Here is a 24570-nt window from a genome sequence, read left to right as displayed (position 1 = left end):
CTCTATAATCATTGCAAACATTGGATAGACTGTGAACAAGATGTCCCATCCACTCCACCCCCCACCCCCAGGTTTATGAAGCCAAGTTCAGGATGGATGTCATAGAAATAATTTTAAATACACAAAAATGCATAACAATAATGTTCACCAAATGAATTTACTGTCATGATATAAATTTGAAAGGATATACAAATGTGAATATGGTGCATGTCTGCAGGGCATTGAGCCCCATGTATGACTCAGACGTGATTTAGAAAAAATCCCATCCCCACAGCGCAGTCTGGATCAGAGTTTTGGGATTTTCAACCTTCTCACTAATTAACAGATCTTGAACATTTGAATGATGTGTTCTGCTTTAAATGGAAGAACAAGATCACATGAAAGTGTACTTACTTGCAGACAAATGAGGGTTTGGTAAAAAAATGTGAATGCACAGAAATTCTTAATCAAAATAAAACTTATCTAATGCTTGGTGAAAATCATGTACTGTAGACTTATGCACAAAACCTATACTATCATTTACATGATGTGATGTAGATGAAATAAAGAAAACCCAAATCGAGATGTCACCAAATGAGACATAATGGAAATACCCTGATTATAAATTTTCATTTATATTGCTGAGCTGCTGTATTTACAATAATGAATAAATATGAATGGAAATAACAATTTTTTCCATGCATTTGATTAAGTTAGAAGACAAATATTTTTTTAACAAGTGGGGATGATTTTCAAAAGGTGTGCATTTAGTCATTCATTCATCATGTTGTGTGGATTCTATCAATAAGGAGAACCTACAGGATGTGGAAAGAGCAAAAGTCTACATTAACAAAAGTCAAGCAAAACACAGATACACTGTATGAACAATAAACTAACAATATAGAACTTAATACTATTTGTGCTTATGCCAGCTAAATACAATTAAAAAATCAGAAGGAAAGATACTACTTAGAAAAAGATACTGCTTTCTCAGTAATATCAAACAGCTCCTGTCTATCTGATATCAGAAGCTTAATATTTACTTCATTGTGATGCTGTTTTTCAAATAAAATTATTATCTACATTTGTAACAATACAGACCTGTTCACAATACACTACTACTTCTCAAGTAGCTTTGAAACTGAACATTGCAACTTGTCAGTATTTAACAGAAATTTTCAATTGTTGAAGCTAAATAATCAGATAATTTGTGGAAAGCTTTAAGTTGCTTTTAAACTTGTTGGGATTCCAAAAGTCTTGCTTTATGGTATATTGGTGCTTTCTGAATATATTTGCACCAAAGTACTTCTACAGGAACACTATTTTTGTATTTTGTATTGTGATTGTGGAAATCACAATTCAGCTGAAATGGTTTTTTTATTATCAGCAACAAAAATTATGGAATGGATATACTGAGAAGTGAGTATAAGGATTCCAAGTCTTACTTTATGGTAGATGTGTGCTTTCTGAATATATTTGCACCGAAGTACATCTACAGGAACATTGCTTTTCTGTCTTGTATTATGATTGTGGAAATAACAGTTCAGCTTAAATGATTTTCATTTATTACCAGCAACAAAAATTATGGAGTGGATTACTGGAAGTGAGTGTAAGGATTCCACTTCCTTGAAGACAATGCTTCATGTTACGTGGTTATCTACTTTGTGCAACATTATTATTGCTTGCTTCTACTGAAGAAATACTTTATTTACTTTAGTTACACTGTACCAGGAGAAAATAATGTAAAACAGCAGGGAGTGAAACATGTAAGAGTAGCCAATACCTTGTCTTTAGTCAACACAATGAGCAAGACTCTTAAGAGCAAAACATAGAGAATTGAACTTCTTGATTAGTTAAACTATGTGCTGACTTCATTTCAGCTTACTATCCACATGGACTTCAAAGAATCTTACACTGTGTTTCATTTAGTGTATGGTCATTATGTGTACTTCTGGTTCTAGACCTTTTGTACTTGTTTGAAACTGTAGAATATGAGTCTTTGTGAGGTTAAGACTCAAGCTGTTTGCTTTGAACCAGTTTTAGACCCATACACCTTTTCATATACAACACCTCTAGGGGGAAGTAATAGTCTGCAGCTTCAAACGGCTGCAGAAAGAATGCACTAGGAAAGTGAAACTTCTCAGCACACTGGCTTTCCTACAACACTGTCAAGATGGGAACATCTTGCCAAGGTTTGCGGTGATTCGACATCCAGTAAAATCTAAGAAGACCGACAGGATATTAAGAAGAGCAGGCATGGCCTTAGTAAGGGAGCGAATTTGTTTCACTCGGAAAGGACTTGATAGGAAATCGCACACCCTCCTCACATGCCACCTACAACTGGCAATGACATTACCAGCATATCTTTGGGAATGGGCTGACTGCAGCACGTACTCCAACAGTGAGAAACAAAAACGGGGCTCTAAATCTAAACAAATCGGCAAATTTGGCAGACTAGCCGTGACTCAGATGACAAAAAAAGGAGATGAATGTCACCAGAGCCATGGTTAATTTGACTGGAAAAGAACTGGACACTGCCACAAAACCAGTCCTCAAAAAAGGACTGAATTTTGCCCCCGTCCCCAGAACGACCCCAAAACGAGACATTATCAGCGGCGTGGAAGAAGCAATACGAGGGCTTCCAAAGGAGGAAGCAGAGGAAGTCAGACGGGAAACTTGCAGAATAATCAACAGATCTCGACTACCTAAAAAATAACATATCTGCAGAAGAACGAGCAGCTCTCCTGACCCTGATATAACGATCCTACCACCGGACAAAGGGAACCCTACAGTGCTATTAAGTACTGCCGAGTACCGGCAGAAAATAAACCTTCTGCTACAAGATGAGGCCTACAAGAGGCTGAAGAGGTATCCAACCCCGACGATGAGCAGAAAGATGATAGCTCTGCTGAAGAAATCAGACCTACCTGAGCTAATGAAGAAGCGACTGCACCCCAGAGCGCCAGAGATACCACGTCTCTATGGACTCCCCAAGATCCATAAGGAAGGGATACCTCTGAGGCCGACTGTGGACTCCATCAATTCTCACAGTTACGAACTTGCTAAATACATAGTGACACTGCTCAGACCCCTTGTGGGACACTGCAGCCACCATGTGAGAAACTCAGCTGAATTCGTAAAAATACTCAGGGACATGCGACGACACAGGGAGGACCTACTCGTGAGCTTCGACGTGATGTCGCTCTTCACGAAAGTGCCCCTTCAAGACTCCTTGGCACTTTTAGCCCAGCACTTTGAACCACAAATAGTCAGCCTCTTCGAACATGCACTAACGACCACCTACTTTCAGTGCAATGGGGAATTCTTCGAGCAGATCGACGGTGTGGCCATGGGCACCCATTGCCTCCTGCGATTGCAAACCTGTATATGGAACATTTTGAGGAGGTGGCCCTTCAAACTGCCAGACAGAAACCAACGCACTTCTCCCACTATGTCGATGACACTTTGGTCATGTGGGGACACGGCAAACAGGCACTAGATGAGTTTCTTGAATACCTCAACAGCGTCCATCCGAACATCAAATTTACAATGGAAATGGAGGAAAATGGATGCCTCCCCTTCCTTGATATTTTAATTAAGAGAAAGGCAGATGGTTCACTAGGCCATGCAGTACATAGGAAGAAGACACACACAGACCTATACCTTCATGCAACAAGCTGCCATCATCCAGCACAAAGACAAACAGTACTGACCACCCTGGTACATAGGGTGCATACCGTCTGTGACATAGAGAGCCTACCATCTGAGCTGCAACACCTGAGGGAAGTCTTTCACCAAAATGGCTACAGTGAAACGCTGATCAACAGGGCACTTAAAAGGAAGAAGGAAGCAGTGAGAACCCCAGAAGAAGAAGATGATGATGAAGAAGAAGAAGACAAACGACTCGCGTTCCTTCCATACGTGGGTCCACTCTCGGCCAAAATTGCACGACTTCTGGGTAAATACAATATCAAAACCATTCTCCGACCACCACCGAAGATGAGGGAGCTCCTAGGTTCTGCTAAAGATGCGCTGAACCTTAACACACCAGGAGTATACAGCATACCATGCAAATGTGGAAAACAATACATTGGGCAAACACAGTGCTGCATGTCTAAACGCTGCGAAGAACATATCAGATGTGTGTGACTGGTCACACAGAAAAATCAGCCATAACAGAACACAGCATAAATGAAGAACACACCTTCAACTTCGAAAATACGAAGTACTGCACCAAGCATCTGGCTTCTGGGAAAGCGTTATCAAAGAATCCACAGAAATAAGGATTCACGACAATCTGGTCAACAGAGATGAGGGATACCAACTCAGCGCAGCATGGAACCCTGCGATAGCGGCAATCCGTCGGGAGCTCGCCCGTCAACGTCCTCCGGTGCGGGCGCAGACAGAAGGCTTACACCGAGAACCAAACACAGTCGCTGGGGGCGACTGCCATCCCCACCACCGCGTGCATGCCGCTGGTCCACAGCAGCCACCAGAGGTCCAGTGGAGGGGCGTGACCACGCATATAAATAGCCCGCTCTCCATGAATCTCGACACTTCGCCAGAAGATGGGTAGTATGACACTTCCCGAAACGTCGTGAGATATCAATGCTATCACCCAGCTGGAGACCCGAGAAGCTTTCATCAACAAGTTTTCAGTTAACTAGAAACTAATGGAGGCATGTAAATTGTCAGTAGCACTAGCTGGCATGTTTTCTACACCAGAATTATGGCACAGCATTCAAAGAACTGTTCAGTACAGTAACAAGTAACCTGAAGGGACAGCAACTTGTTCAATTCAGGGGATATATGCAGACAGGGAAAAAAATTCCATATTTCCCAGTTAAAAATACACTTCTTTTGGTGAAATTAGACATTTTTTGGCTGAAAATACACTTTGTCTGTGTTAAGTGGCAGTGTACTTGACCTCAGAACTATAAAACTTACCAGTCCTTTGAATGGTAAATGTTTTATACATCAGTGTAGAAGTTCTCGGCACTTTAGAAAACAAAACCCAGCAAAAACAAAATGCATTTTGGAAAGATCTTTGATAGCCAGCAACATTAAAGCTGCATATTTTCATGTTACAAAAGTATAAATACAAATTCCACCAAACACAGCACGTTAGTTTCCGAAGCAGTGAAATCGAGTTTGCGATATGCTTTTGTCAGCCAATCATAGCTCACGTCATGTTACCTCACCAGCAAATAACAGCAGATACTCAGAGCATTGGACAAGTGATGCAGTCAGCCAATACCAACATCACTGTTAAGTAGTGCAAACACGCAAACAGGAAAAGTTCATAGTTTGAATTAATGCACATATAGTGTGGTTACAAGAAAAGCAAAGCTTTCACATACAATATTGGTCTTTTTTGGTTGTGTTACCCTTTAAGGTACATCAAACGCAAATATGCCAATAAAATTTTAAATGATGATGTAAATGTCTGGCCTTCTGGGCCCTAAATTTTTCTAAGTGGCTGGTCTTCAAAGTGTTATGCTTTGAATGAGAGTCAAATGCTCTGTATTTAAGAAATTCATTACACATTCAGAAGGTTAACACAATTCATCTTGTGTAAAAGGAAATTTACTTTGAAAGTAATGCTTTTCAAACCACTATTCATAAAATTTTCCAATGGCCTGTTAGAAAATGTGAACAATTATGACACCATGTTCATCAAAACTGTTCTGAAGTAGTGGGCTAAAGTAAAATTCTTTATTGGAGTATCAGTTCTTACCATGTGAAACCACAAAAAGTTAATTTGAAAGTAAAACTACGAAAAATTCCCAGAATTTTAAAAAATTCCAGGGTTTTTCCCAGTTTTATCCCAGATGAAAAGATTACCGGGTTTCGCCCAGATTTCCTGGAGTGCATACACCCTGTCAATTGCACTGATTTGCATATAATTTTCCAAAAACCACAACACAACTGCCTTTCACTTTTCTATGAATATTAGGGAGCATCCTTCTTACTGATGAGGGTTCTGAGATTTTGAAGGAAGATACTGAACAAGTGTTCTTTAATATACGTGACACTGTCCTTGCTGCAGTATGGCACTGTGCTAATAGCTGTTTGGAATAACTATATTTGCTCTGCAGTTATATTTTGTGGGCTAATTTCCCTTAAAATGCCTAGGAAAAATAATTGGAAAGCACTTAAATGTGATGGATACTGCATTGGTCAGACTGGACACACTTGATAGTTAGCCACCTTAATAACCTCTTATCACAAGCATTTAGATGCAATCGATGCTGTGTGTGGTACAACTGTCTTGTATCAGTCAACCATCACTCCAGAGCTATTTTTGAAGCTCTGAATTAAAATGTTTCACAACTGTTCATTCACGGCTTATCATACCACTCACAGATTGACATGATCTTCACATTAGTGAGAGAAGTATTCTCAATATCATGTATGATGTCATCCTCAATTGTATAACTGAAGTTAGAGTCCACACTGGTGCTTGCACCACCAGTTAGTATGTAATAATTTTTGTTTTCTACATCCTGAGCTCTGTGCTTGACTCCAAAACGCTAGTTATCTGATAATCGTCTCCCAAATTACTCTACACCAGTCCTAACAGTTCCCTCCCATGACTACTACCCAACAATAAGGCCTTCTTGGTATTCTGAACATCTTTCTGTCTAGCCTTAGCTTAGGTCTAATGGCCTTTACTGTTGAATAACATCTGAAATTGATGGGCTGTTCATATGCTTTTGTTGCTGGCCTTCAAAGTACTGAAACTATTAAAGATAGCTTCACTGAATGTATTAGACTTGCAACATCTCCTAAACCTTTTCACTAATTTCAAGGCTTGATTGTAATCCTGTCCCCTAATTTAGCTCTAATATTACTACTGCAAACTGCAACTGTGCTATCTGTTCTTGTGTTGTTCCCAAATCAGCTCAAAGTTTCACAAGTAGCTACTCTTCTTTCAGTATTATATGGTGTTAGTGACAGTCCGCAGCTCGTGGCCGTGCGGTAGCGTTCTCGCTTCCCACGCCCGGGTTCCAGGGTTCGATTCCCAGCAGGGTCAGGGATTTTCTCTGCCTCGTGATGACTGGGTGTTGTGTGATGTCCTTAGGTTAGTTAGGTTTAAGTAGTTCTGAGTTCTAGGGGACTGATGACCATAGATGTTAAGTCCCATAGTGCTCAGAGCCATTTGAACCATTTTTTTGTTAGTGACAATCACTGCATTTCCAAGAAAGGCCAGCATAATTCATCATGAAGATTGTATTCCAACATCCTAGATGCCAATAACACTGACAGTTCTCACCATGATTCCTATTCCTGGCAATCCTGAACATTTGTACACTTATCCATTTTGCTTCAAGTGTTTGATTATAAATCTATTCTAAGGCTTATGCAGTGACTTTTTAATTCCCACAGCTCAATACAAAACACGGTCTTTCACATAAGTAACTGTCAAGAGACATAGCTTCGTAAAAAATCTTACCGTGTCACTTAGCAACAGTGGTGCTACTGGTGGGGCAGGTGGTGGTGGGCATATGGGCACTTGCTCTGTATCTTCATCAGGTGTTTCACTTTGATGGACTTCAACAATGACTGTTGTTACATCCTGATGCTGCTGCTGCAATTCTCTCCCAGCACATCTCTTTGCTGTAAGCTCAGTTCCCTGCATTAGGAAAAGACTTCAAATTATAACCTCTAGACAATGAAATGTTCTGGCTGTTCATCTTAGTATAACAGTGAATTTTACATCATGAAATCAAGAGAACTCGATACTCTGAGGACATTATTTTGTATAAACTGGCAACAACAACATTTGTAAAATAATAAATCAAGGCACTGGTATTATTATTGTAATAAAAAAAACTCTGTTGCAGCAACTCTACTGAAAAATGTTTTGCTGGATGGAGAAACAATGATGAATGTCAAAATAATTACATGATTTAATGTTGTGTTGCATTTGAAACACCTGAGCTTTGCACAACACACGCTTCAAAGCATACAAACATTTCTATATAAGGTATGCTAAATCCCTGCTATATGCATTTCTTGCCTGCACCAACCTGAAGATTTATTAACACAAACAGTTTGCAAGACTGAAACTTAATACTACACATGTTTCAATAAAATGATATTAATGCATAAAATGCATGTTTGAACCACCAGCTGTTTTTATTTTAAACCCAAATATCTACCAGTTTCAGTCTTGGACTATCTTCACGGATGAGCGTTACAATGTTTTAAGCCACCACATTGCATTATTCATTACTTATAATGTGCAGTGCATACCATGAATGAAAATACATGACAAATGACTTTAAAAGCAAACATATGAATACTAAATGCATACAGTACTGGAACCGGTAGATATTTGGGTTTAAATTAAAAACAGCTGATGGTTCAAATACGCATTTAATACATTACCTAATGGATGTTGACAGTCACCTTCCAAAAATGTTTAAAATGACTCACATTTAAGTGTTATGAAATAGTCTTAACATTAACTTTACTATTAAGCAAAACTTACATTTCAGATAATAACAACAACCTCTACTAATGAAATTAGTATCCATATTTAAAGGATCTCATGCAATATTGTTCATATATTACTTTCCTTGTACCAATATTGTTGACAATATAAATTCTACCAAGTGTCCACAGCACATAACCAAATTTGTATCTGTACGTAAAATTTCACATATAGAAAAAATATGCAGTATTACTGCTTTGCTTGATTTGTTTGAAATTACATACACAACTCTTGTAAATAACTTAATTCACAGAGCCAAATAAAAATAAAATCAACTCCAAAATAAAGATCCTGGGGGACACAATCATGTTGTTTATCATTGTTACTTTGTGAAGTTCAATTTATTATAGAAAGCAAAACAGAAACAGATTTGCATTACAGAAATTTGCAACAATTATTAACATTGATTGGAATGAATAAACTCAGTTAAAAAAATTCAGTTGATGGTTCTGCTAGATCCAACACTCACTGAATCTCATGAATTTTCCATAAAAAAAAGGAGCTTCATTTCTCATTATAGAGGCCAATGTTGAAGTAACCTGTACATGTAATCCAACTAAAATGTTTGATACTGGAATATATCTATACTATGCAAACCACTGCAAGGTGCAGGTCAGAGGGTATGTCCCACTGTAGCAGTTATTAGTGTTTCTTCCTGTTCCATTCGCCTAGAAATCACAGGAAGAATGATTGTTTGAACATCTGTGTGTGTGTAGTAATTATTCCAATCTTATCCTCAGAACCTGCATGTAAGTGATATGTAGGGGTTGTAGTATATTCCTAGAGTAATCATTCAAAGCTGGTTCTTGAAACTTTGTTAATAAACTTTCTCAAGATAGTTAATGTCTGTCTCCAAGAGTCTGCCAGTTCAGTTACTTCAGTATCTCTGTGACACTCTCCCCCAGATTAAACAAACCTGTGACCATTCAGGCTGCCCTTCTCTGTATAGGTTCAATATCCCCTGTTAGTCCTGCCTGGTACTTAAGCAATATTTTAGAACCAGTCGCACAGGTGATTTGAAAGCAATCTCTTTTGTAAACTGATCACATTTCCCCAGTATTCTCCAATAAACCAAAGTCTGCTATGACTGAAGCTATGTGGTCATTCCATTTCATATCCCTAAAAGTGTTACACTCAGATATTTGTATGAGATGGCCAATTCCAACAGAGACTAATTGATATTATAGCCATAGGATACTATGTTTTTTCACTTTTTGCAGTTCAAAACTTTACATTTATGAACATTTAGAGCAAACTGTCAATCTCTGCACCACGTTGAAATCTTATCAAGATATGACTGAATATTCATGCAGCTCTCTCAGATAGTAATTTATTATAGCTAACTGCACCATCTGCAAAATGTTTGATTTTACTACTAATATTGTCTGCAAGGTCATTAATATACAACATGAGCAGCAAAAGTTCCAACACACTTCCCTGGGGCACACCAAAAGTTACTTCTACATCAATGATGACTCTCCATCCAAGATAACATGCTGTGTCCTCCCTGCTGAAAAGTCCCCAATTCAGTCACAAATTTCACTTGATACCCCTTATGATCATACTTTAGAGAATAAGCATAAGCATGGTACAGAGTTAGAACCTTTTCAAAAATCAAGAAACACTGCATCTACCTGGTTGCCTTGATCCAAAGCTTTCAGTACGTCATGTGAGAATAGAGTGAGTTGGTTTTCACATGATCGGTGTTTTTGAAATCCATGCTGGATGGGACTGAGAAGGTCATTGTGTTTAAGATATCTCATGACATTTGAGCTCAGAATATGTTCTAAGATTCTGTAGTTTTGTGGATCACTTCTACAACCCTTCTGTGGACAGGTGTGACCTGTGCATTTTTTTGAAGAACTGGGCACGGATTTTTGCTCGAGGGATCTACAATAGACTATAGTTAGAAGAGGGGCTAACTCAGTTACAAATTCAGTGTAGAATCTGACATGGATACCATTGGGGCCTGGAGCTTTGTTCAGTTTTTACAATTTCGGGTGTTTCTTAACACCACTGACACTAATAGTTATTTCATTCACCTTTTCCATTGTATGAGGATTAAATTGGGGCAATTGTCCTTGGTTTTCATTAGTAAAGGAACATTTGAAAACAGAGTTAAGCATTTCAGTTATTGTTTTGCTACCCTCAATTTCAGTTCCTGTCTCATTCACTAGGGACTGGACACTAACTTTGGTGCCCCTAACAGCTTTTATACATGACCAGAACTTCTTTAGATATTGTGAAATGTCATTTGACAATATTCTGCTATAGTAGTCATTGAATACATCATGCATTGCTCTCAAGACAGCCAAACACATTTCATGCATTGCTCTCAAGACAGCTAAACACATTTAATTCAGCCTATCTATCTACAGCCCTATGCTTTGTTTTACATCTATTTTACAGTAATTTCTGTTTCTTTAGAAGTTTATTTGCAGTGGCTGCATATCATGGAGGTTTCATCCCATTATGAACTGTTCTACTGAATACATATCTACCCAGTGCATGATCAACTATTCTTTTAAACTTGAGCGATAGTTCCTATACATGCTCCTGACCTGTGCTGAAAGTTTCAAGTTCTTCGCTATGACACAACTGGTGACAGCAACTACATGTTTCCTCAAATGTGACACTCAATACCATTTGTTTATACACATCACTCTGTAGCCTACTATTAGTTTGCACGCTGAATGTTATTTTACATATTAAAACCTTTGAGCTTTGAAAAGTACACAAAGTATTGTTATGGTTATAAGTAATAAATGTTGCTCTGTCAGTCACAATTTGTGTCACAATCTTTTCAAGTTTCCACTGCATTGAAGAATTAGCACTGACATTGTTCCTTTTCTCTGTTTTAAAATACACAAATGCTTTTGCTTAGCCTTTAACAGTCACTTCTTTTATGCAACTGTACATCAGTTTGGTTGGATTCAGGGTGCAGTGGTATTGAGGTACTCATACAACAAGAACCACCTATTCTTTTAAAATTTGGTCAACAGTGTACACAAACTTATGTACATTTGTGTCAACTAGCATTTCTTGCTTGGTAATGTCTTCTGTCACTGAGATATTGTTTTCTCTCTAGCACAACAATATATTTTCTTTTCTGGAAACAAGGGTGAGGCTTTACTTACTTAAACTGTGAGATTGGAACACTGTCAGGTACAACAATGTATACGAGGGGGGACCCAAAAGAAACCGGACTCCGAGGGCGCTGCCACTCATAGACGTAGTGCAGGGTTCTCATGCTAGATGGTGTTAGTAGAGACCTTCAAGTGGCTTGGGCACTTTAAACGTGGAGAGATGTGTGTTGAAGACCAAGCTCATTCTGGACACCCTTCAACATCACAAAATGAGGAGAACATTGAATAGGTCCACCAAAAGATCAATGAGGATCGTCGCCAAATGATTGACCAAATTTCAGCAGAGACAGGAATCAGTTGGAGCTTGTGCCAGCGGATTTTGGGTGAGGATTTGCACATGAGACGTGTTGCTGCTAAATTTGTTCCATGCCTTCTCACACAGGAGCAAAAAACCATCCGCATGAATGTGTGTCAGGACTTGAAAACAGAGATTGCACGTGATCCAAACTTCTTGCACAAAGTCATTACAGGGGATGAGAGTTGGTGTTATGGGTATGACCCAGAAACCAAGCAAGCATCAAGCCAGTGGAGGACTCCCAACTCTCCCAGACCAAAAAGGCAAGGCAAGTGAAGTCAAATGTGAAGACGATGATCATTGTCTTTTTTTATGTTCGTGGAACTGTGCATTGGGAATTCATACCCCCTGGACAGATTGTTAACCAGCACTTTTACTTGGATGTTTTAAGGTGTCTGCGAGAGGATGCGAGGAGAAAATGCCCGGAACTTTGGCAATCAGGTGACTGGTTTCTGCATCACGACAACACTCCAGCACACATGGCCTTACAAGTGACCCACTATTTGGCATCTCAGAGGTGGTCTGTCATTCCCCAAGCTCTGTATTCGGCAGAACTTGCAACTTTTTCCTATTTCCACAAATGAAAAAAATGCTAATAGGGGAGCGTTATGATGATGTGGAGGTGGTAAAAACAGCTTCGCAAAGGGCACTGGACAATATCAAACTTGAAGAGTTCCAAACATGCTTCCAACATGGGAAAAGTGCATCACATGTAATGGAGAGTATTTTGAAGGTGACTGAAGTAATTTTGTAAAAAGGTTCATCAATAAATTTTTTATGACAACAATCCAGTTTCTTTTGGGTCCCCCCTCATATCTCCAAAAGTTTCAGAACACCTGCTGAATGAGCCAATTTCAGTAACACTGCTTTTTTGATACTGACTGATTACCCAATAAAATTTTGTTAAATTGTAACTCATTATAAATCAATGTTCTAGACATACATTTATTTTAGTGTTCTACAATTGAGAAAGTATTAATTTGTATATTTAGTATTAGCACTTAATTTCTTTGATAATCATAGGTTCTTTGTTGTTTATGAATGCATCTGTAGTGTGGTCTGCATCCCAGCTGGTGTTCCTGAGGCAGCCAAGTGTATTAAGTTGTAGCCAGAACCTTTGCTTAAGTTGGTGATGATGCGGAAGCCACATCATCTGGGCATTACAGATCAGTTCCAAAAAAGCAATAAGTCTCCACGACACTGAGTAATAGCTCATTGAGGTAAAGTTCAATTTTGTGGATGAACAGAACAATGGAAACAGAAGTGCATTACAAGAGTCTTGATGGCAGAAAACTAAAAGATGTGGGTAAGGGCCCATGACTGCACCTTTAGAATGGTGTCCTGCTGTAGGGGTTCAGCAACACCAGAGGAGCAAAAAATCGTTGGCATACAAGGAGAGTGATACTAAAGACCCTACAGCTGCTGCTAGATGACTGATGGCTACAAATATGAGAGGGACACTTATTATAGAGCCCTGCAGGACACCATTCTCTTGGATATGGGGAGGGAGGGAGGGGGGGAGGGGGTTACCGTAAGAAGCATCAACTCGAACATGGAAAGTATGGTGTGACAAGAAATTCTGGAAAAAAATTGGAAGTGGGCCACAGAGACCCTACTCATATTATGTAGCAAAGATAAGATGTCACCATGTGAATTTGTAGGTCAAAGAAGCAATAAGGTATTAACCATGGTCACAAGATGTCCAGATGGTAGACTCCAGACAAACCAAATTATGAGCAGTGGAACAACCTTGGCGAAAACCATCTTGAGATGGACCCAAAAGGGCCTGAGACTTAAGGAGGCAACACAGCTGCTGGCTCACCATGCATCTGAGCAAGTTATGGTGAACATTAGTGAGACTAATTGGGTTACAGAGAACATTAGTGAGACTAATTTGGCAATAGCTGTCCATTTCTAGGGTATGCTTACCCAGTTTCAATACCGGGATGATGATGATCTCGAACCACTGAAATGGGAGTTCTCCCTTGCTCCAGATACAGTTACAGATGGTAAGGAGATGACATTGACAATCCACTGAGAGGTGCTTGAGTATTTTTTGTGGATGTGGTATGCATAGAGGACCCAAATGTGCAAAGGTGGCATACATGATCCAATGGTTGAAATGTACTGTTCCCAGCATTCTTCCTTCATTTTATTAAGTGGTGGATGTGGGCATGGAGATTTTAAAGGCAACAAGATGCTCAATCAATGGATGCCACTTATGGCACTTGAAAACCTGTCCAGCCTCATCAGTTTCCGAGTTCCATCCATTTCGATGGGGGTCATCCCGAAGAACAGGGGGTCACTAAGTTGGCTGCTGATACAATGGCTGCTGTTGGATTCTGGACAGACACTTCCGTGCCTCCATTTGCAGGGAAGCTCAGAACAACAGTGGAGGTGAAAGCATCCCATTCAGCATCGTGGAGAGCCCATCGATATGGGTGTCCACAAGAGTGATGCCAAGGGGGAGACAGGAATATTGGGAAATGGTCACTACAACACAAGTCATTGTGGACCCTCCAATGGATGGATAGGAGGGGACCAGGACTGCAAATAGAAATAACAATGCCAAGTAAGTCCCTTGTGCCATAATGAAGCAAGTGGCAGCACCATCATCCAAGAGACAGATGTTGAAATCTGCCAGTAAGTTTTCAATATCTTTGTGCCTTTTGTGGTTCCACTCCACAAAAGGCTATGGGCACTGAAGTCGCCCACAATTAGGAAGAGTAGTTGGAGCTGAGAAATCAATGAAGACAGTATGTTCTAAGGAACTTCACCATTGAGAGGGAGATAAACTTTACAGTTGGTAAAATCCTGAAATGCCATTACCTGAACAGCCACGGCCTCCAAAGCTGCATGAAGAGGCAGAAGTTCGCTATATACAGAATTTCTAACATATGTGCAAACTCCACCGACACCCTATCATTACCGGCACAGTTCTTAAAATATCCCCAGTAGCCATGAGTGGCAGCAGTCCTCAATGCTGGAAACCAAGTTTCCTAAGGGCAATGCAAAAAGCAGGGGAGGATCTTAAGAGACATTGTAGCTCAGCCAGATGGTGGAAAAAATAACTACAATTCCACTGGAGAATCATGCTGTTGGTAAACTGTGGAGGTGTGAAGGGACCAAGGATGCAGGTTATGTCCCAGGATCACCTGAGACACATTGCGTGGTGTGATCTGGAGCCTCAGGGGCCACCATGATCACTGCCTTGGCCACAGAAAAACAACATATGGAATCTGTGGTGTGGGAGCCACCAGAATTTCCTTCACCTTGGGACACTTCTCTTTGTCTTTCTTTTCTTTAGGGGGTTTTGGTAACCAGGAGGGCTTCTCTGAATTAGTTTCTGTGACTGAAGAAGATTGTGAAGCCCTACAACCAGTGGACTGTGGCTCCTTCAGTGACTCGCTGATATCCTCTCGCAAACCAGCAAAAACCTCAGAGGGGAGTGTCCTGAAGGACCCCTTCCTGAGGTGAGAAGCCAGACAAGGGTGATGAGTTTCCACCTGGAGGATGTGGATCAGTGTCCCCAAGGGTGAGGAGCTGTTGCTCCCAAAGTGGGTGCAGGGGAAGCAGCAGAAAAGAGCCCCCAACCATCATGCAAGAAGGCCCATTTGATTGGACCGGAAGGCTTGCTGTAGGATGCGTAATGGAAGAGAATACCGTTGGCAGAGAGGGCAATGCCATAATAAGTGCAGCGTACAACATTGTGATGTATGCAGGATGTAGATGCTCCTTTTTCTTGGCCTTTTGGTATGTCAGTCTGTCCAGAACGTTATATTCTTGTTTTTTTTCTCTCTCTGAAAGAACAGTGCAGTGTGATGAACAGGGAGAATGGTGGTCTCCACAGTTGACGGAGATGAGGGAATGATCACAAGGGACATTCACATGGGATTGTCATCCAAAAGGGAGAGGGGTAGTAAACAGTAAGAGAGAGAGAGAGAGAGAGAGAGAGAGAGAATGGGGTCAAAAGAGTGGGGGGAGAGAGGAGAGTGATGGTGTTGATTGGTGAAGGAAAGAGGGATAGAATGCTTGCATGTGAGCATTCTCTCTCTCTCTCTTTCTACCTCTCCCCCCTCCTGGCCCCGTCTTTCATCCCACTCTTTTCTAAATCTCTCCACTCTCTTTTTCCCTCTACGTCTCCACCTACCTCTCTGTCAATGGCCATGCTGAGATTGATACACCAGTTCCCATCAGATCACCAAAGTCAAGCACTGTTGTGCATGGCTAGTGCTTGGATTGGACCATCCAGGTATGCAGTGTGCTATTGACATTTTCCCCTTTGTCTTTATGGTAGAGGAGACAGGAGGGAGGGTGGTGGCGGGGGGGTGGGGGGGGGGGGGCAGGCATGCAGTCCTCAACCACCTGCCTTTGCACCAAATGTCCTGGATTAAATTCCATACTTCGTGCAGTGTGTCGTGTGCCCTCAGTGGTCTCAAGAGTAGGCTATCAGTCAGCACTGGGCTCCACCCTCTCCCTTCTCTCATTATCTCCAAAAAAAAAAACATGACGCTACACTACACACACGCACACCCATCAAATCACATATACTTAAAATATACACTTACATACACAATACTCATACTTCGCAAAGGAAAGATGCCTATGGATATGAAGGTTAGTGTAAATGTTTCCAATTAGGCAGCTGAAACGGCCCTTTGAGGTCTGCCAGCCATTCATCCCATACAACTTCATTATTTTTTTTATCTTCCTCTCCTTCCTTCCTTCCCCCCAACCCCTTCCATTTGTGTGTGTGTGTGTGTGTGTGTGTGTGTGTGTGTGTGTGTGAGCGCATATGTGTGAATGTGTGTACTTTTGCTACAAAAAGAGTGAAAACTCTGACATTCCTGTGAATGCAGTCACCCATTACATGTCTCTGTGCTTCATGCATCATTCTGATATAGGTTTTTGAGAAGTTAGTGAGATATCAGAATAAAATAACAGCATAACATATAGCAGCACTAAGAGGGGGATTTTCTACCAGGTTTCAGCAAAAGATTTTAGATACTGAAGTGGATATATGCAATTCTGAGGGTAGTTTATAGTTTGCAGAATTATGGTATGAGTTCATATCAGCAGAATAAATATCACTGTAGAACTCTGCTCTGGGGGAGGGGGGGGGATGATAATAAGTACAATTTATTTAAAGATTATTAATGTTATTAGCATTGTGCAACTTCATGCTTTCAAGTGCAGAGAGCTTTTCTTTCAATTAACAGCTCCAAATTTCAACTGACAGAGATATGCACTGAGCTTTTGTAAATCATGTAGGATGTAGACTGTTTTTCTTCAGCCAAACTGTAATTGTTATTTATGCTGGAATGCAATGGATAGAGATGATACTTCTGTTTGCAGCCATCATAAACAAAGTAAAAATTCTGAATGCAAAATTTACATGTCTGTGTAATTATTTGTGAAAGATGATACTTCTGTTTGCAGCCATCATAAACAAAGTGAAAATTCTGAATGCAAAATTTACATGTCTGTGTAATTATTTGTGAAAGATTTGTAATTACATTCTGAGCTATTTTCTCAATGCACGTGGTAATCCCATTCTCGCCAAGATGTATCACTGTGCGTGAACCTGTGATGGAGCAGTCATTTACTCGGTTGAGAATTCTTTGGGAATGTTTCTTCATTTCTTCTTCTTCCTTTTCAGCCTGTTCCCATTCATATTCAATTTGTTTCCAGTCTTTGTTTGCTTTTAATCCTGCACTCTGGCTGTTCTGCAAATGGCAGAACCTGCAATAAACAAATACACAGGCTGCATAAATATTGTATGATTTTTACTTTAGAGAATAGATACAACAGGGTGATTGGTTAATAACACATGAATATATCAATAAATAATTGCACAAGAAAGCACTTAATTAAAGAAAGATAAAGTAGAAGAATATAAAAGAGAAATAAAAATAAAACAACAGTGACAAAATTACAAGTGCTGAAAAATATTAATGGAAATAAAAAATCTGGAGTTATTTTTCAGGCTTTCTAAAAAACACTATAATCTCTGGATTTTCAAGTTTGTAGCTAAGGTAATGTTGTTTTTCATAATATTTTAGTTGCTCTCCTAGCATCCTTCAACATGTGTGTCAGGTATGGGACCTACATTATTTGCTAACAGGAGAAATGAAATGTAAATAAAAGAAGAGCAGTTGTTGTACTAATGCTTTGTGTGGGGAAGAGCAACATAGTAGTGCTGAGGTGAAAATATATTAAATCTATTGATACAAATAAATAATTAGAAGTGGAGAACATGAAATTCTTGTACCCGAGCCCAATAGAAGGTTGCACAACCTGCCAAACACATGGCGCTAAATGTCTTACAAATGGCACCGTATTCAGAATCACTCCCATAGCAAAGCATAATGTGGACCAACCTCATAGTCATTCGTCAACACAGCTGCAAGTAGCCACTATCTCTGTACCTCCATACCTATAGAACAGCCCGCAGTTTCGTCTGGCTGTTTGGGACTACACAACTTGTTCATTCTCTGGATTGGTTTGCTCTCTCAGACTGATTTGACATCTGCATCTTGATTATTCTGCACTGATGATGACCTCACCATTCAAAGTTTTGAGCTTGTTTTATATTTTTTTGTGTATGTGCATGTAAACTGTGGTGTAGTACACCGCTTTTCGAAATAGGTGCTATTGGTGGTAATGAGGAAAAGTTGTATCAAAAATGTATACCACAGATGCTGAAATTCCTCATGGTAAGAAGACTGATACAAGGAGCAGGCGGCACTGCTACAGAAACAACTGAACCACTAGCAAAATCAATATCAACAGTAGCTCCAATCAGTGAAAAGACTGCACATCTAAGTAAGTTTGGCACTATTGCCTGCATCTAATTTAATGACACCAGCAACCACTCTCATGGTATTATTTAGTTGGGCATTTGTCTTTTGTGCATATGGGCTGTGTAACCAAACTGAGGCACAATATTCAGTGACTGAGAAGACAAGGCCCAGAGCAGAAGAATGTAGGGTGGACACGAATGCTCCCCATTTTGTACCAAATAGCTTTTGAATGATGATGTTTCTTGTTTTCACTGTGTTTGCTATTTTTGTTAGATGTTCTCTGTAAGATAGACCTCTATCAAGGGTTACCCCCACGTATTTTGGTGTTTTATTATGAGTCAGTGTACTGTTTTCAAACTGTATGTTAGTTTTCTTCTGATGATTATTATTTATGTGGAAGCAGGAAACCTCCATTTTTGTGGCATTTGGCTGAAGTCTCAATTTGTAAAAGTACTTTCTCGCTGCATCTAGATCCTCCTTTAGGATTTCTCCTGACGGTTCAATTGAGGTAGACCTTGTTGCAAGTACCCAGTTATCATCATAAACAAACTTCCTTGATTCTGTTTTTGGCATGTCCACAATGTACAAGCTTAAGAGAAGTGGATCTACATTGTTGTTGTTGTTGTCTTCAGTCCTGAGACTGGACTGATACTGCTCTCCATGCTACTCTGTCCTGTGCAAGCTTTTTCATCTCCCAGTACTTACTGCAACCTACATCCTTCTGAATCTGCTTAGTGTATTCATCTCTTGGTCTCCCTCTACGATTTTTACCCTCCACGCTGCCCTCCAATGCTAAATTTGTGATCCCTTGATGCCTCAAAACATGTTCTACTACCCGGTCCTTTCTTCTTGTCAAGTTGTGCCACAAACTCCTCTTCTCCCCAATTCTATTCAATACCTCCTCATTAGTTATGTGCTCTACCCATCTAATCTTCAGCATTCTTCTGTAGCACCACATTTTGAAAGCTTCTATTCTCTTCTTGTCCAAACTATTTATCATCCATGTTTCACTTCCATACATGGCTACACTCCATACAAATACTTTCAGAAATGACTTCCTGACACTTAAATCAATACTCGATGTTAACAAATTTCTCTACTTCAGAAACGCTTTCCTTGCCATTGCCAGTCTACATTTTATATCCTCTCTACTTTGACCATCATCAGTTATTTTGCTCCCCAAATAGCAAAACTCCTTTACTACTTTAAGTGTCTCATTTCCTAATCTAATTCCCTCAGCATCACCCGACTTAATTCGACTACATTCCATTATCCTCGTTTTGCTTTTGTTGATGTTCATCTTATATCCTCCTTTCAAGACACTGTCCATTCCGTTCAACTGCTCTTCCAAGTCCTTTGCTGTCTCTGACAGAATTACAATGTCATCGGCGAACCTCAACGTTTTTATTTCTTCTCCATGGACTTTAATACCTACTCCGAATTTTTCTTTTGTTTCCTTTACTGCTTGCTCAATATACAGATTGAATAACATCGGGGAGAGGCTACAACCCTGTCGCACTCCCTTCCCAACCGCTGCTTCCCTTTGATGCCCCTCGACACTTATAACGGCCATCTGGTTTCTGTACAAATTGTAAATAGCCTTTCGCTCCCTGTATTTTACCCCTGCCACCTTCACAATTTGAAAGAGAGTATTCCAGTCAACATTGTCAAAAGCTTTCTCTAAGTCTACAAATGCTAGAAACGTAGGTTTGCCTTTTCTTAATCTAGTTCTGAGATAAGTCGTAGGGTCAGTATTGCCCCACGTGTTCCAACATTTCTGCGGAATCCAAACTGATCTTCGCCGAGGTCGGCTTCTACCAGGTTTTCCATTTGTCTGTAAAGAATTCGCGTTGGTATTTTGCACCTGTGACTTATTAAACTGATAGTTCGGTAATTTTCACATCTGTCAACACCTGCTTTCTTTGGGATTGGAATTATTATATTCTTCTTGAAGTCTGAGGGTATTTCACCTGTTCATACATCTTGCTCACCAGATGGTAGAGTTTTGTCAGCACTGGCTCTCCCAAGGCCGTCAGTAGTTCCAATGGAATGTTGTCTACTCCCGGGGCCTCGTTTCAACTCAGGTCTTTCAGTGCTCTGTCAAACTCTTCACACAGTATAAGCCTCTACATCCTTACATTTGTCCTCTAGCCATCCCTGCTTAGCCATTTTGCACTTCCTGTCAATCTCATTTTTGAGACGTTTGTATTCCCTTTTGCATGCTTCATTTACTAAGTTTTTACATTTTCTCCTTTCATCAATTAAATTCAATATTTCTTCTATTACCCAAGGATTTCTACTAGCCCTCATCTTTTTACCTACTTGACCCTCTGCTGCCTTCACTACTTCATCCCTCAGAGCTACCCATTCTTCTTCTACTGTATTTCTTTCCCCCATTCCTGTCAATTGTTCCCTTATGCTCTCCCTGAAACTCTGTACAACCTCTGGTTTAGTCAGTTTATCCAGGTCCCATCTCCTTAAATTCCCACCTTTTTGCAGTTTCTTCAGTTTTAATCTACAGTTCATAACCAATAGATTGTGGTCAGAGTCCACATCTGCCCCTGAAAATGTCTTACAATTTAAAACCTGGTTCCTAAATCTCTGTCTTACCATTATATAATCTGTCTGATACCTTCTAGTATCTCCAGGATTCTTCCATGTACACAACCTTCTTTTATGATTCTTGAGCCAAGTGTTAGCTATGATTAAGTTATGCTCTGTGCAAAATTCTACCAGACGGCCTCCTCTTTCATTTCTCTCCACCAATCCATATTCACCCACTATGTTTCCTTCTCACCCTTTTCCTACTATCGGATTCCAGTCACCCATGACTATTAAATTTTCATCTCCCTTCGCTACCTGAATAATTTCTTTTATCTCATCATACATTTCATCAATTTCTTCATCATCTGCAGAGCTAGATGGCATATAAACTTGTACTACTGTAGCAGGCATGGGCTTCGTGTCTATCTTGGCCACAATAATGCATTCACTATGCTGTTGGTAGTAGCTTACCCGCACTCCTATGTTTTTTATTCATTATTAAACCTACTCCTGCATTACCCCTATTTGATTTTGTATTTATAACCCTGTATTCTCCTGACCAAAAGTCTTGTTCCTCCTGCCACCAAACTTCACTAATTCCCACTATATCTAACTTTAACCTATCCATTTCCCTTTTTAAATTTTCTAGCCTACCTGCCTGATTAAGGGATCTGACATTCCACGCTCCAATCCGTAGAACACCAGTTTTCTTTCTCCTGATAACAACGTCCTCTTGAGTAGTCCCCACCCGGAGATCCGAATGGGGGACTATTTTACCTCTGGAATATTTTACCCAAGAGGATGTCATCATCATTTAACTATACAGTAAAGCTGCATGCCCTCGGGGAAAATTACGGCTGTAGTTTCCCCTTGCTTTCAGCCGTTCGCAGTACCAGCACAGCAAGGCCGTTTTGGTTAGTGTTGCAAGACCTCAGTCAATCATCCAGACTGTTGCCCCTGCAACTACTGAAAAGGCTGCTGCCCCTCTTCAGGAACCACGCGTTTGTCTGGCCTCTCAACAGATACCCCTCCGTTGCGGTTGCTCCTATGGTACGGCCATCTGTATCGCTGAGGCACGCAAGCCTCCCCGCCAACGGCTAGGTCCATGGTTCATGGGGGTAGGGGATCTACATATGCACCTGGAAATGCTAAATTAGCTAACAAATACTGGTACTCAGAATATCTTGCAATATCCTAACCAGAAGACACAATCAATGTATTTCAAAGGGCATGTTTACAACATGAAGACGTTTCACCTTTATTTTTTCATTTCCAAGTTCCGCTTAGAAACAGACCGCAAATTACTGATCATTTTATTTGGTCTACTAATCACCAGAGAAAACAGTACTATGAATACAATGCTGTCCCTATTCTTGAGTATGTACATTTATGGATACAAGACATAGTTGCATTGTGTTTAGTGGTGGCAGTCCATGTTAGTGGAAGCTTGAGATGCAGCAGAGTCTGAGGCTGCTGGCCATGGATCATCTCATCCAGACTACACCTTTGACCTGCAAGGCACAATAGATGCTCACACGTAGCTTCAGTGCTATGTTTATACAACTTGTGTCCAATGATGGTCCCCACTCGTTAGCTAGCCCTTTTCACATACTTGAAAAGGAAGATGAATCCACCCAACAGCAGAAAGGGCAACTTACAACTTGTGGCCAATATGTTACTACCAGACTAACTTTCCAAACAGGGATCCATGAACTGTTGGGCTCCAGAAGTGGCACCAATCATTCCCCTCCCACCTGAGAATATCAAGTCAACCCCTGCGTCCACAGGTGTTATGTTCGCACCCATATCTCCAAATGTGAAAAACACAGCATGCACCTTGCTTGGTGCTGGGGTGACTCAAACAGCACCTTTCCAACTGCTGAGGCACCAAACAAACCACGTCAGTCAGGCACCAGCTGCCATTTGTGATGCATCAGGAGAATAGAAAGTTAAAACTAGCTTTTTATGCATGCTTTTACAGTTTAATTGTTAAATTTCTTGTATGTTTGAGTATGTAAGAGGTGTAGTCCCACGTTTTAGTTAACTGTGTAGTATAGATTCACATGCCCTCTAGTGCAGTTGGCATTTGTTTTGAAAAACTACCAACCATTGGAGGTACCACAGTCATGTGCCAGCTGTCACTTGAGATACTTCAGGAGAATAACTAGTTAAATATTACATTTCTTTGTGTGTTTTTACAGTTTAATTAGTTGTAGTAGGATGAATAGGTCATGTGCATGCAGTGTGCCATAAGAGAAGCTGCCCACAATTTGCGAACAGCTAAGGATAGTGTAGGCCACAATCAGCTGTCTGCAGCCTACTGCCCTGGGGGTGTGGAGAATCTGGCACAACACATAGGCCAACACCACAGGTGTTACTTGCTATAACCACAGTCTCTGCTACCAAGGTGCCTTACAGCATACCCAACATGGGGTATTCACCTTCACTGCAAAGTGAGCATTGGGTTGTAGTACATTCATGTTGCTTGTGGCAGAAAGTCTATGTGGGGACTGGCTGTGTGGCTTCACCTGTTTATGCTGTGAGTGGACAGTTGGCCACTACTTCAGCAGGATGCACACAGGAACACATGGCAAGAGGTTAACTAGTCATCGGGATTTCCAATGTTTGGTGTATTATGAAGGCCATCAGCAAAATAGTTTCCAGGGCTGAAAAGAAATCCAATATATGTTTGATATGTCTACTGCAGGGCCTCATCCTAGATTTGGAGGAGGCCCTGCATGTGACTATCGAAAGTCGTCCGCAGGCTGTGGCTCATGTTGGCACTAATGATACCTGTTGCTTGGGTTCTATTTACATTCTCAGTTTGTACAGGCAATTGGGAAAAGGGGTAAAGTCCTTACTCATGACTGGGGTCTTTTGGTTTGGAGACAAGTGGAGGGTCAGTCAAAGGCTGCATCGATTCATCGATGGTCTTGGCTACTGATTTCTGGATCTGCGTTGTGTGGCAGAGAACTGTAGGATTCTCACTGACAGGTCAGGAGAGCACTGCAGACAGGATGCAGTTACTCAGGCAGCCAAGTACTTATGCAATGAACTTTTTTCTATTTTATTTTTTTAGTGCTAGGCGATAGCTTGAGGTCCCCTGACGAATGGTCACCAGTTGATATGCAGTGATCAGTGATCACAATCAAATCGTGCACACAGTAAATGCACTTTGTCTGTCAAAATGTTAACAGTACATTTCTGAAGCATTCATAACAAAGTTCCTAAATTTACTGCCCTTCAGGAAAGATGTAATTTTCAAATAATTCTAAGAACGTCCAAAATATTTAATGAGACACA

At 40.5% G+C, this 24570-nt stretch overlaps 1 protein-coding gene across 2 annotated transcripts in view; it reads right to left on the bottom strand.

The window, feature by feature from the left end:
• The window catches only part of LOC126175676 (serine-rich adhesin for platelets), a 140290-nt gene that overhangs the window by 59275 nt on the left and 56445 nt on the right, over positions 1-24570 (bottom strand). For both annotated transcript variants that reach the window (XM_049922600.1, XM_049922601.1), the window contains exons 7-8: positions 17437-17662; positions 7436-7615 (exon numbers count right to left, since the gene is read on the bottom strand). In XM_049922600.1, coding sequence (XP_049778557.1) covers positions 7436-7615; positions 17437-17662 — 406 coding nt within the window. The remainder of the gene's footprint in view (positions 1-7435; positions 7616-17436; positions 17663-24570) is intronic.

Source organism: Schistocerca cancellata, chromosome 3 (genome assembly GCF_023864275.1).
Source record: "Schistocerca cancellata isolate TAMUIC-IGC-003103 chromosome 3, iqSchCanc2.1, whole genome shotgun sequence".
Lineage (NCBI taxonomy): Eukaryota > Metazoa > Arthropoda > Insecta > Orthoptera > Acrididae > Schistocerca > Schistocerca cancellata.
The sequence above is the reverse complement of the archived record's forward strand: the minus strand, read 5'-3'. Positions and strand labels throughout refer to the sequence as shown.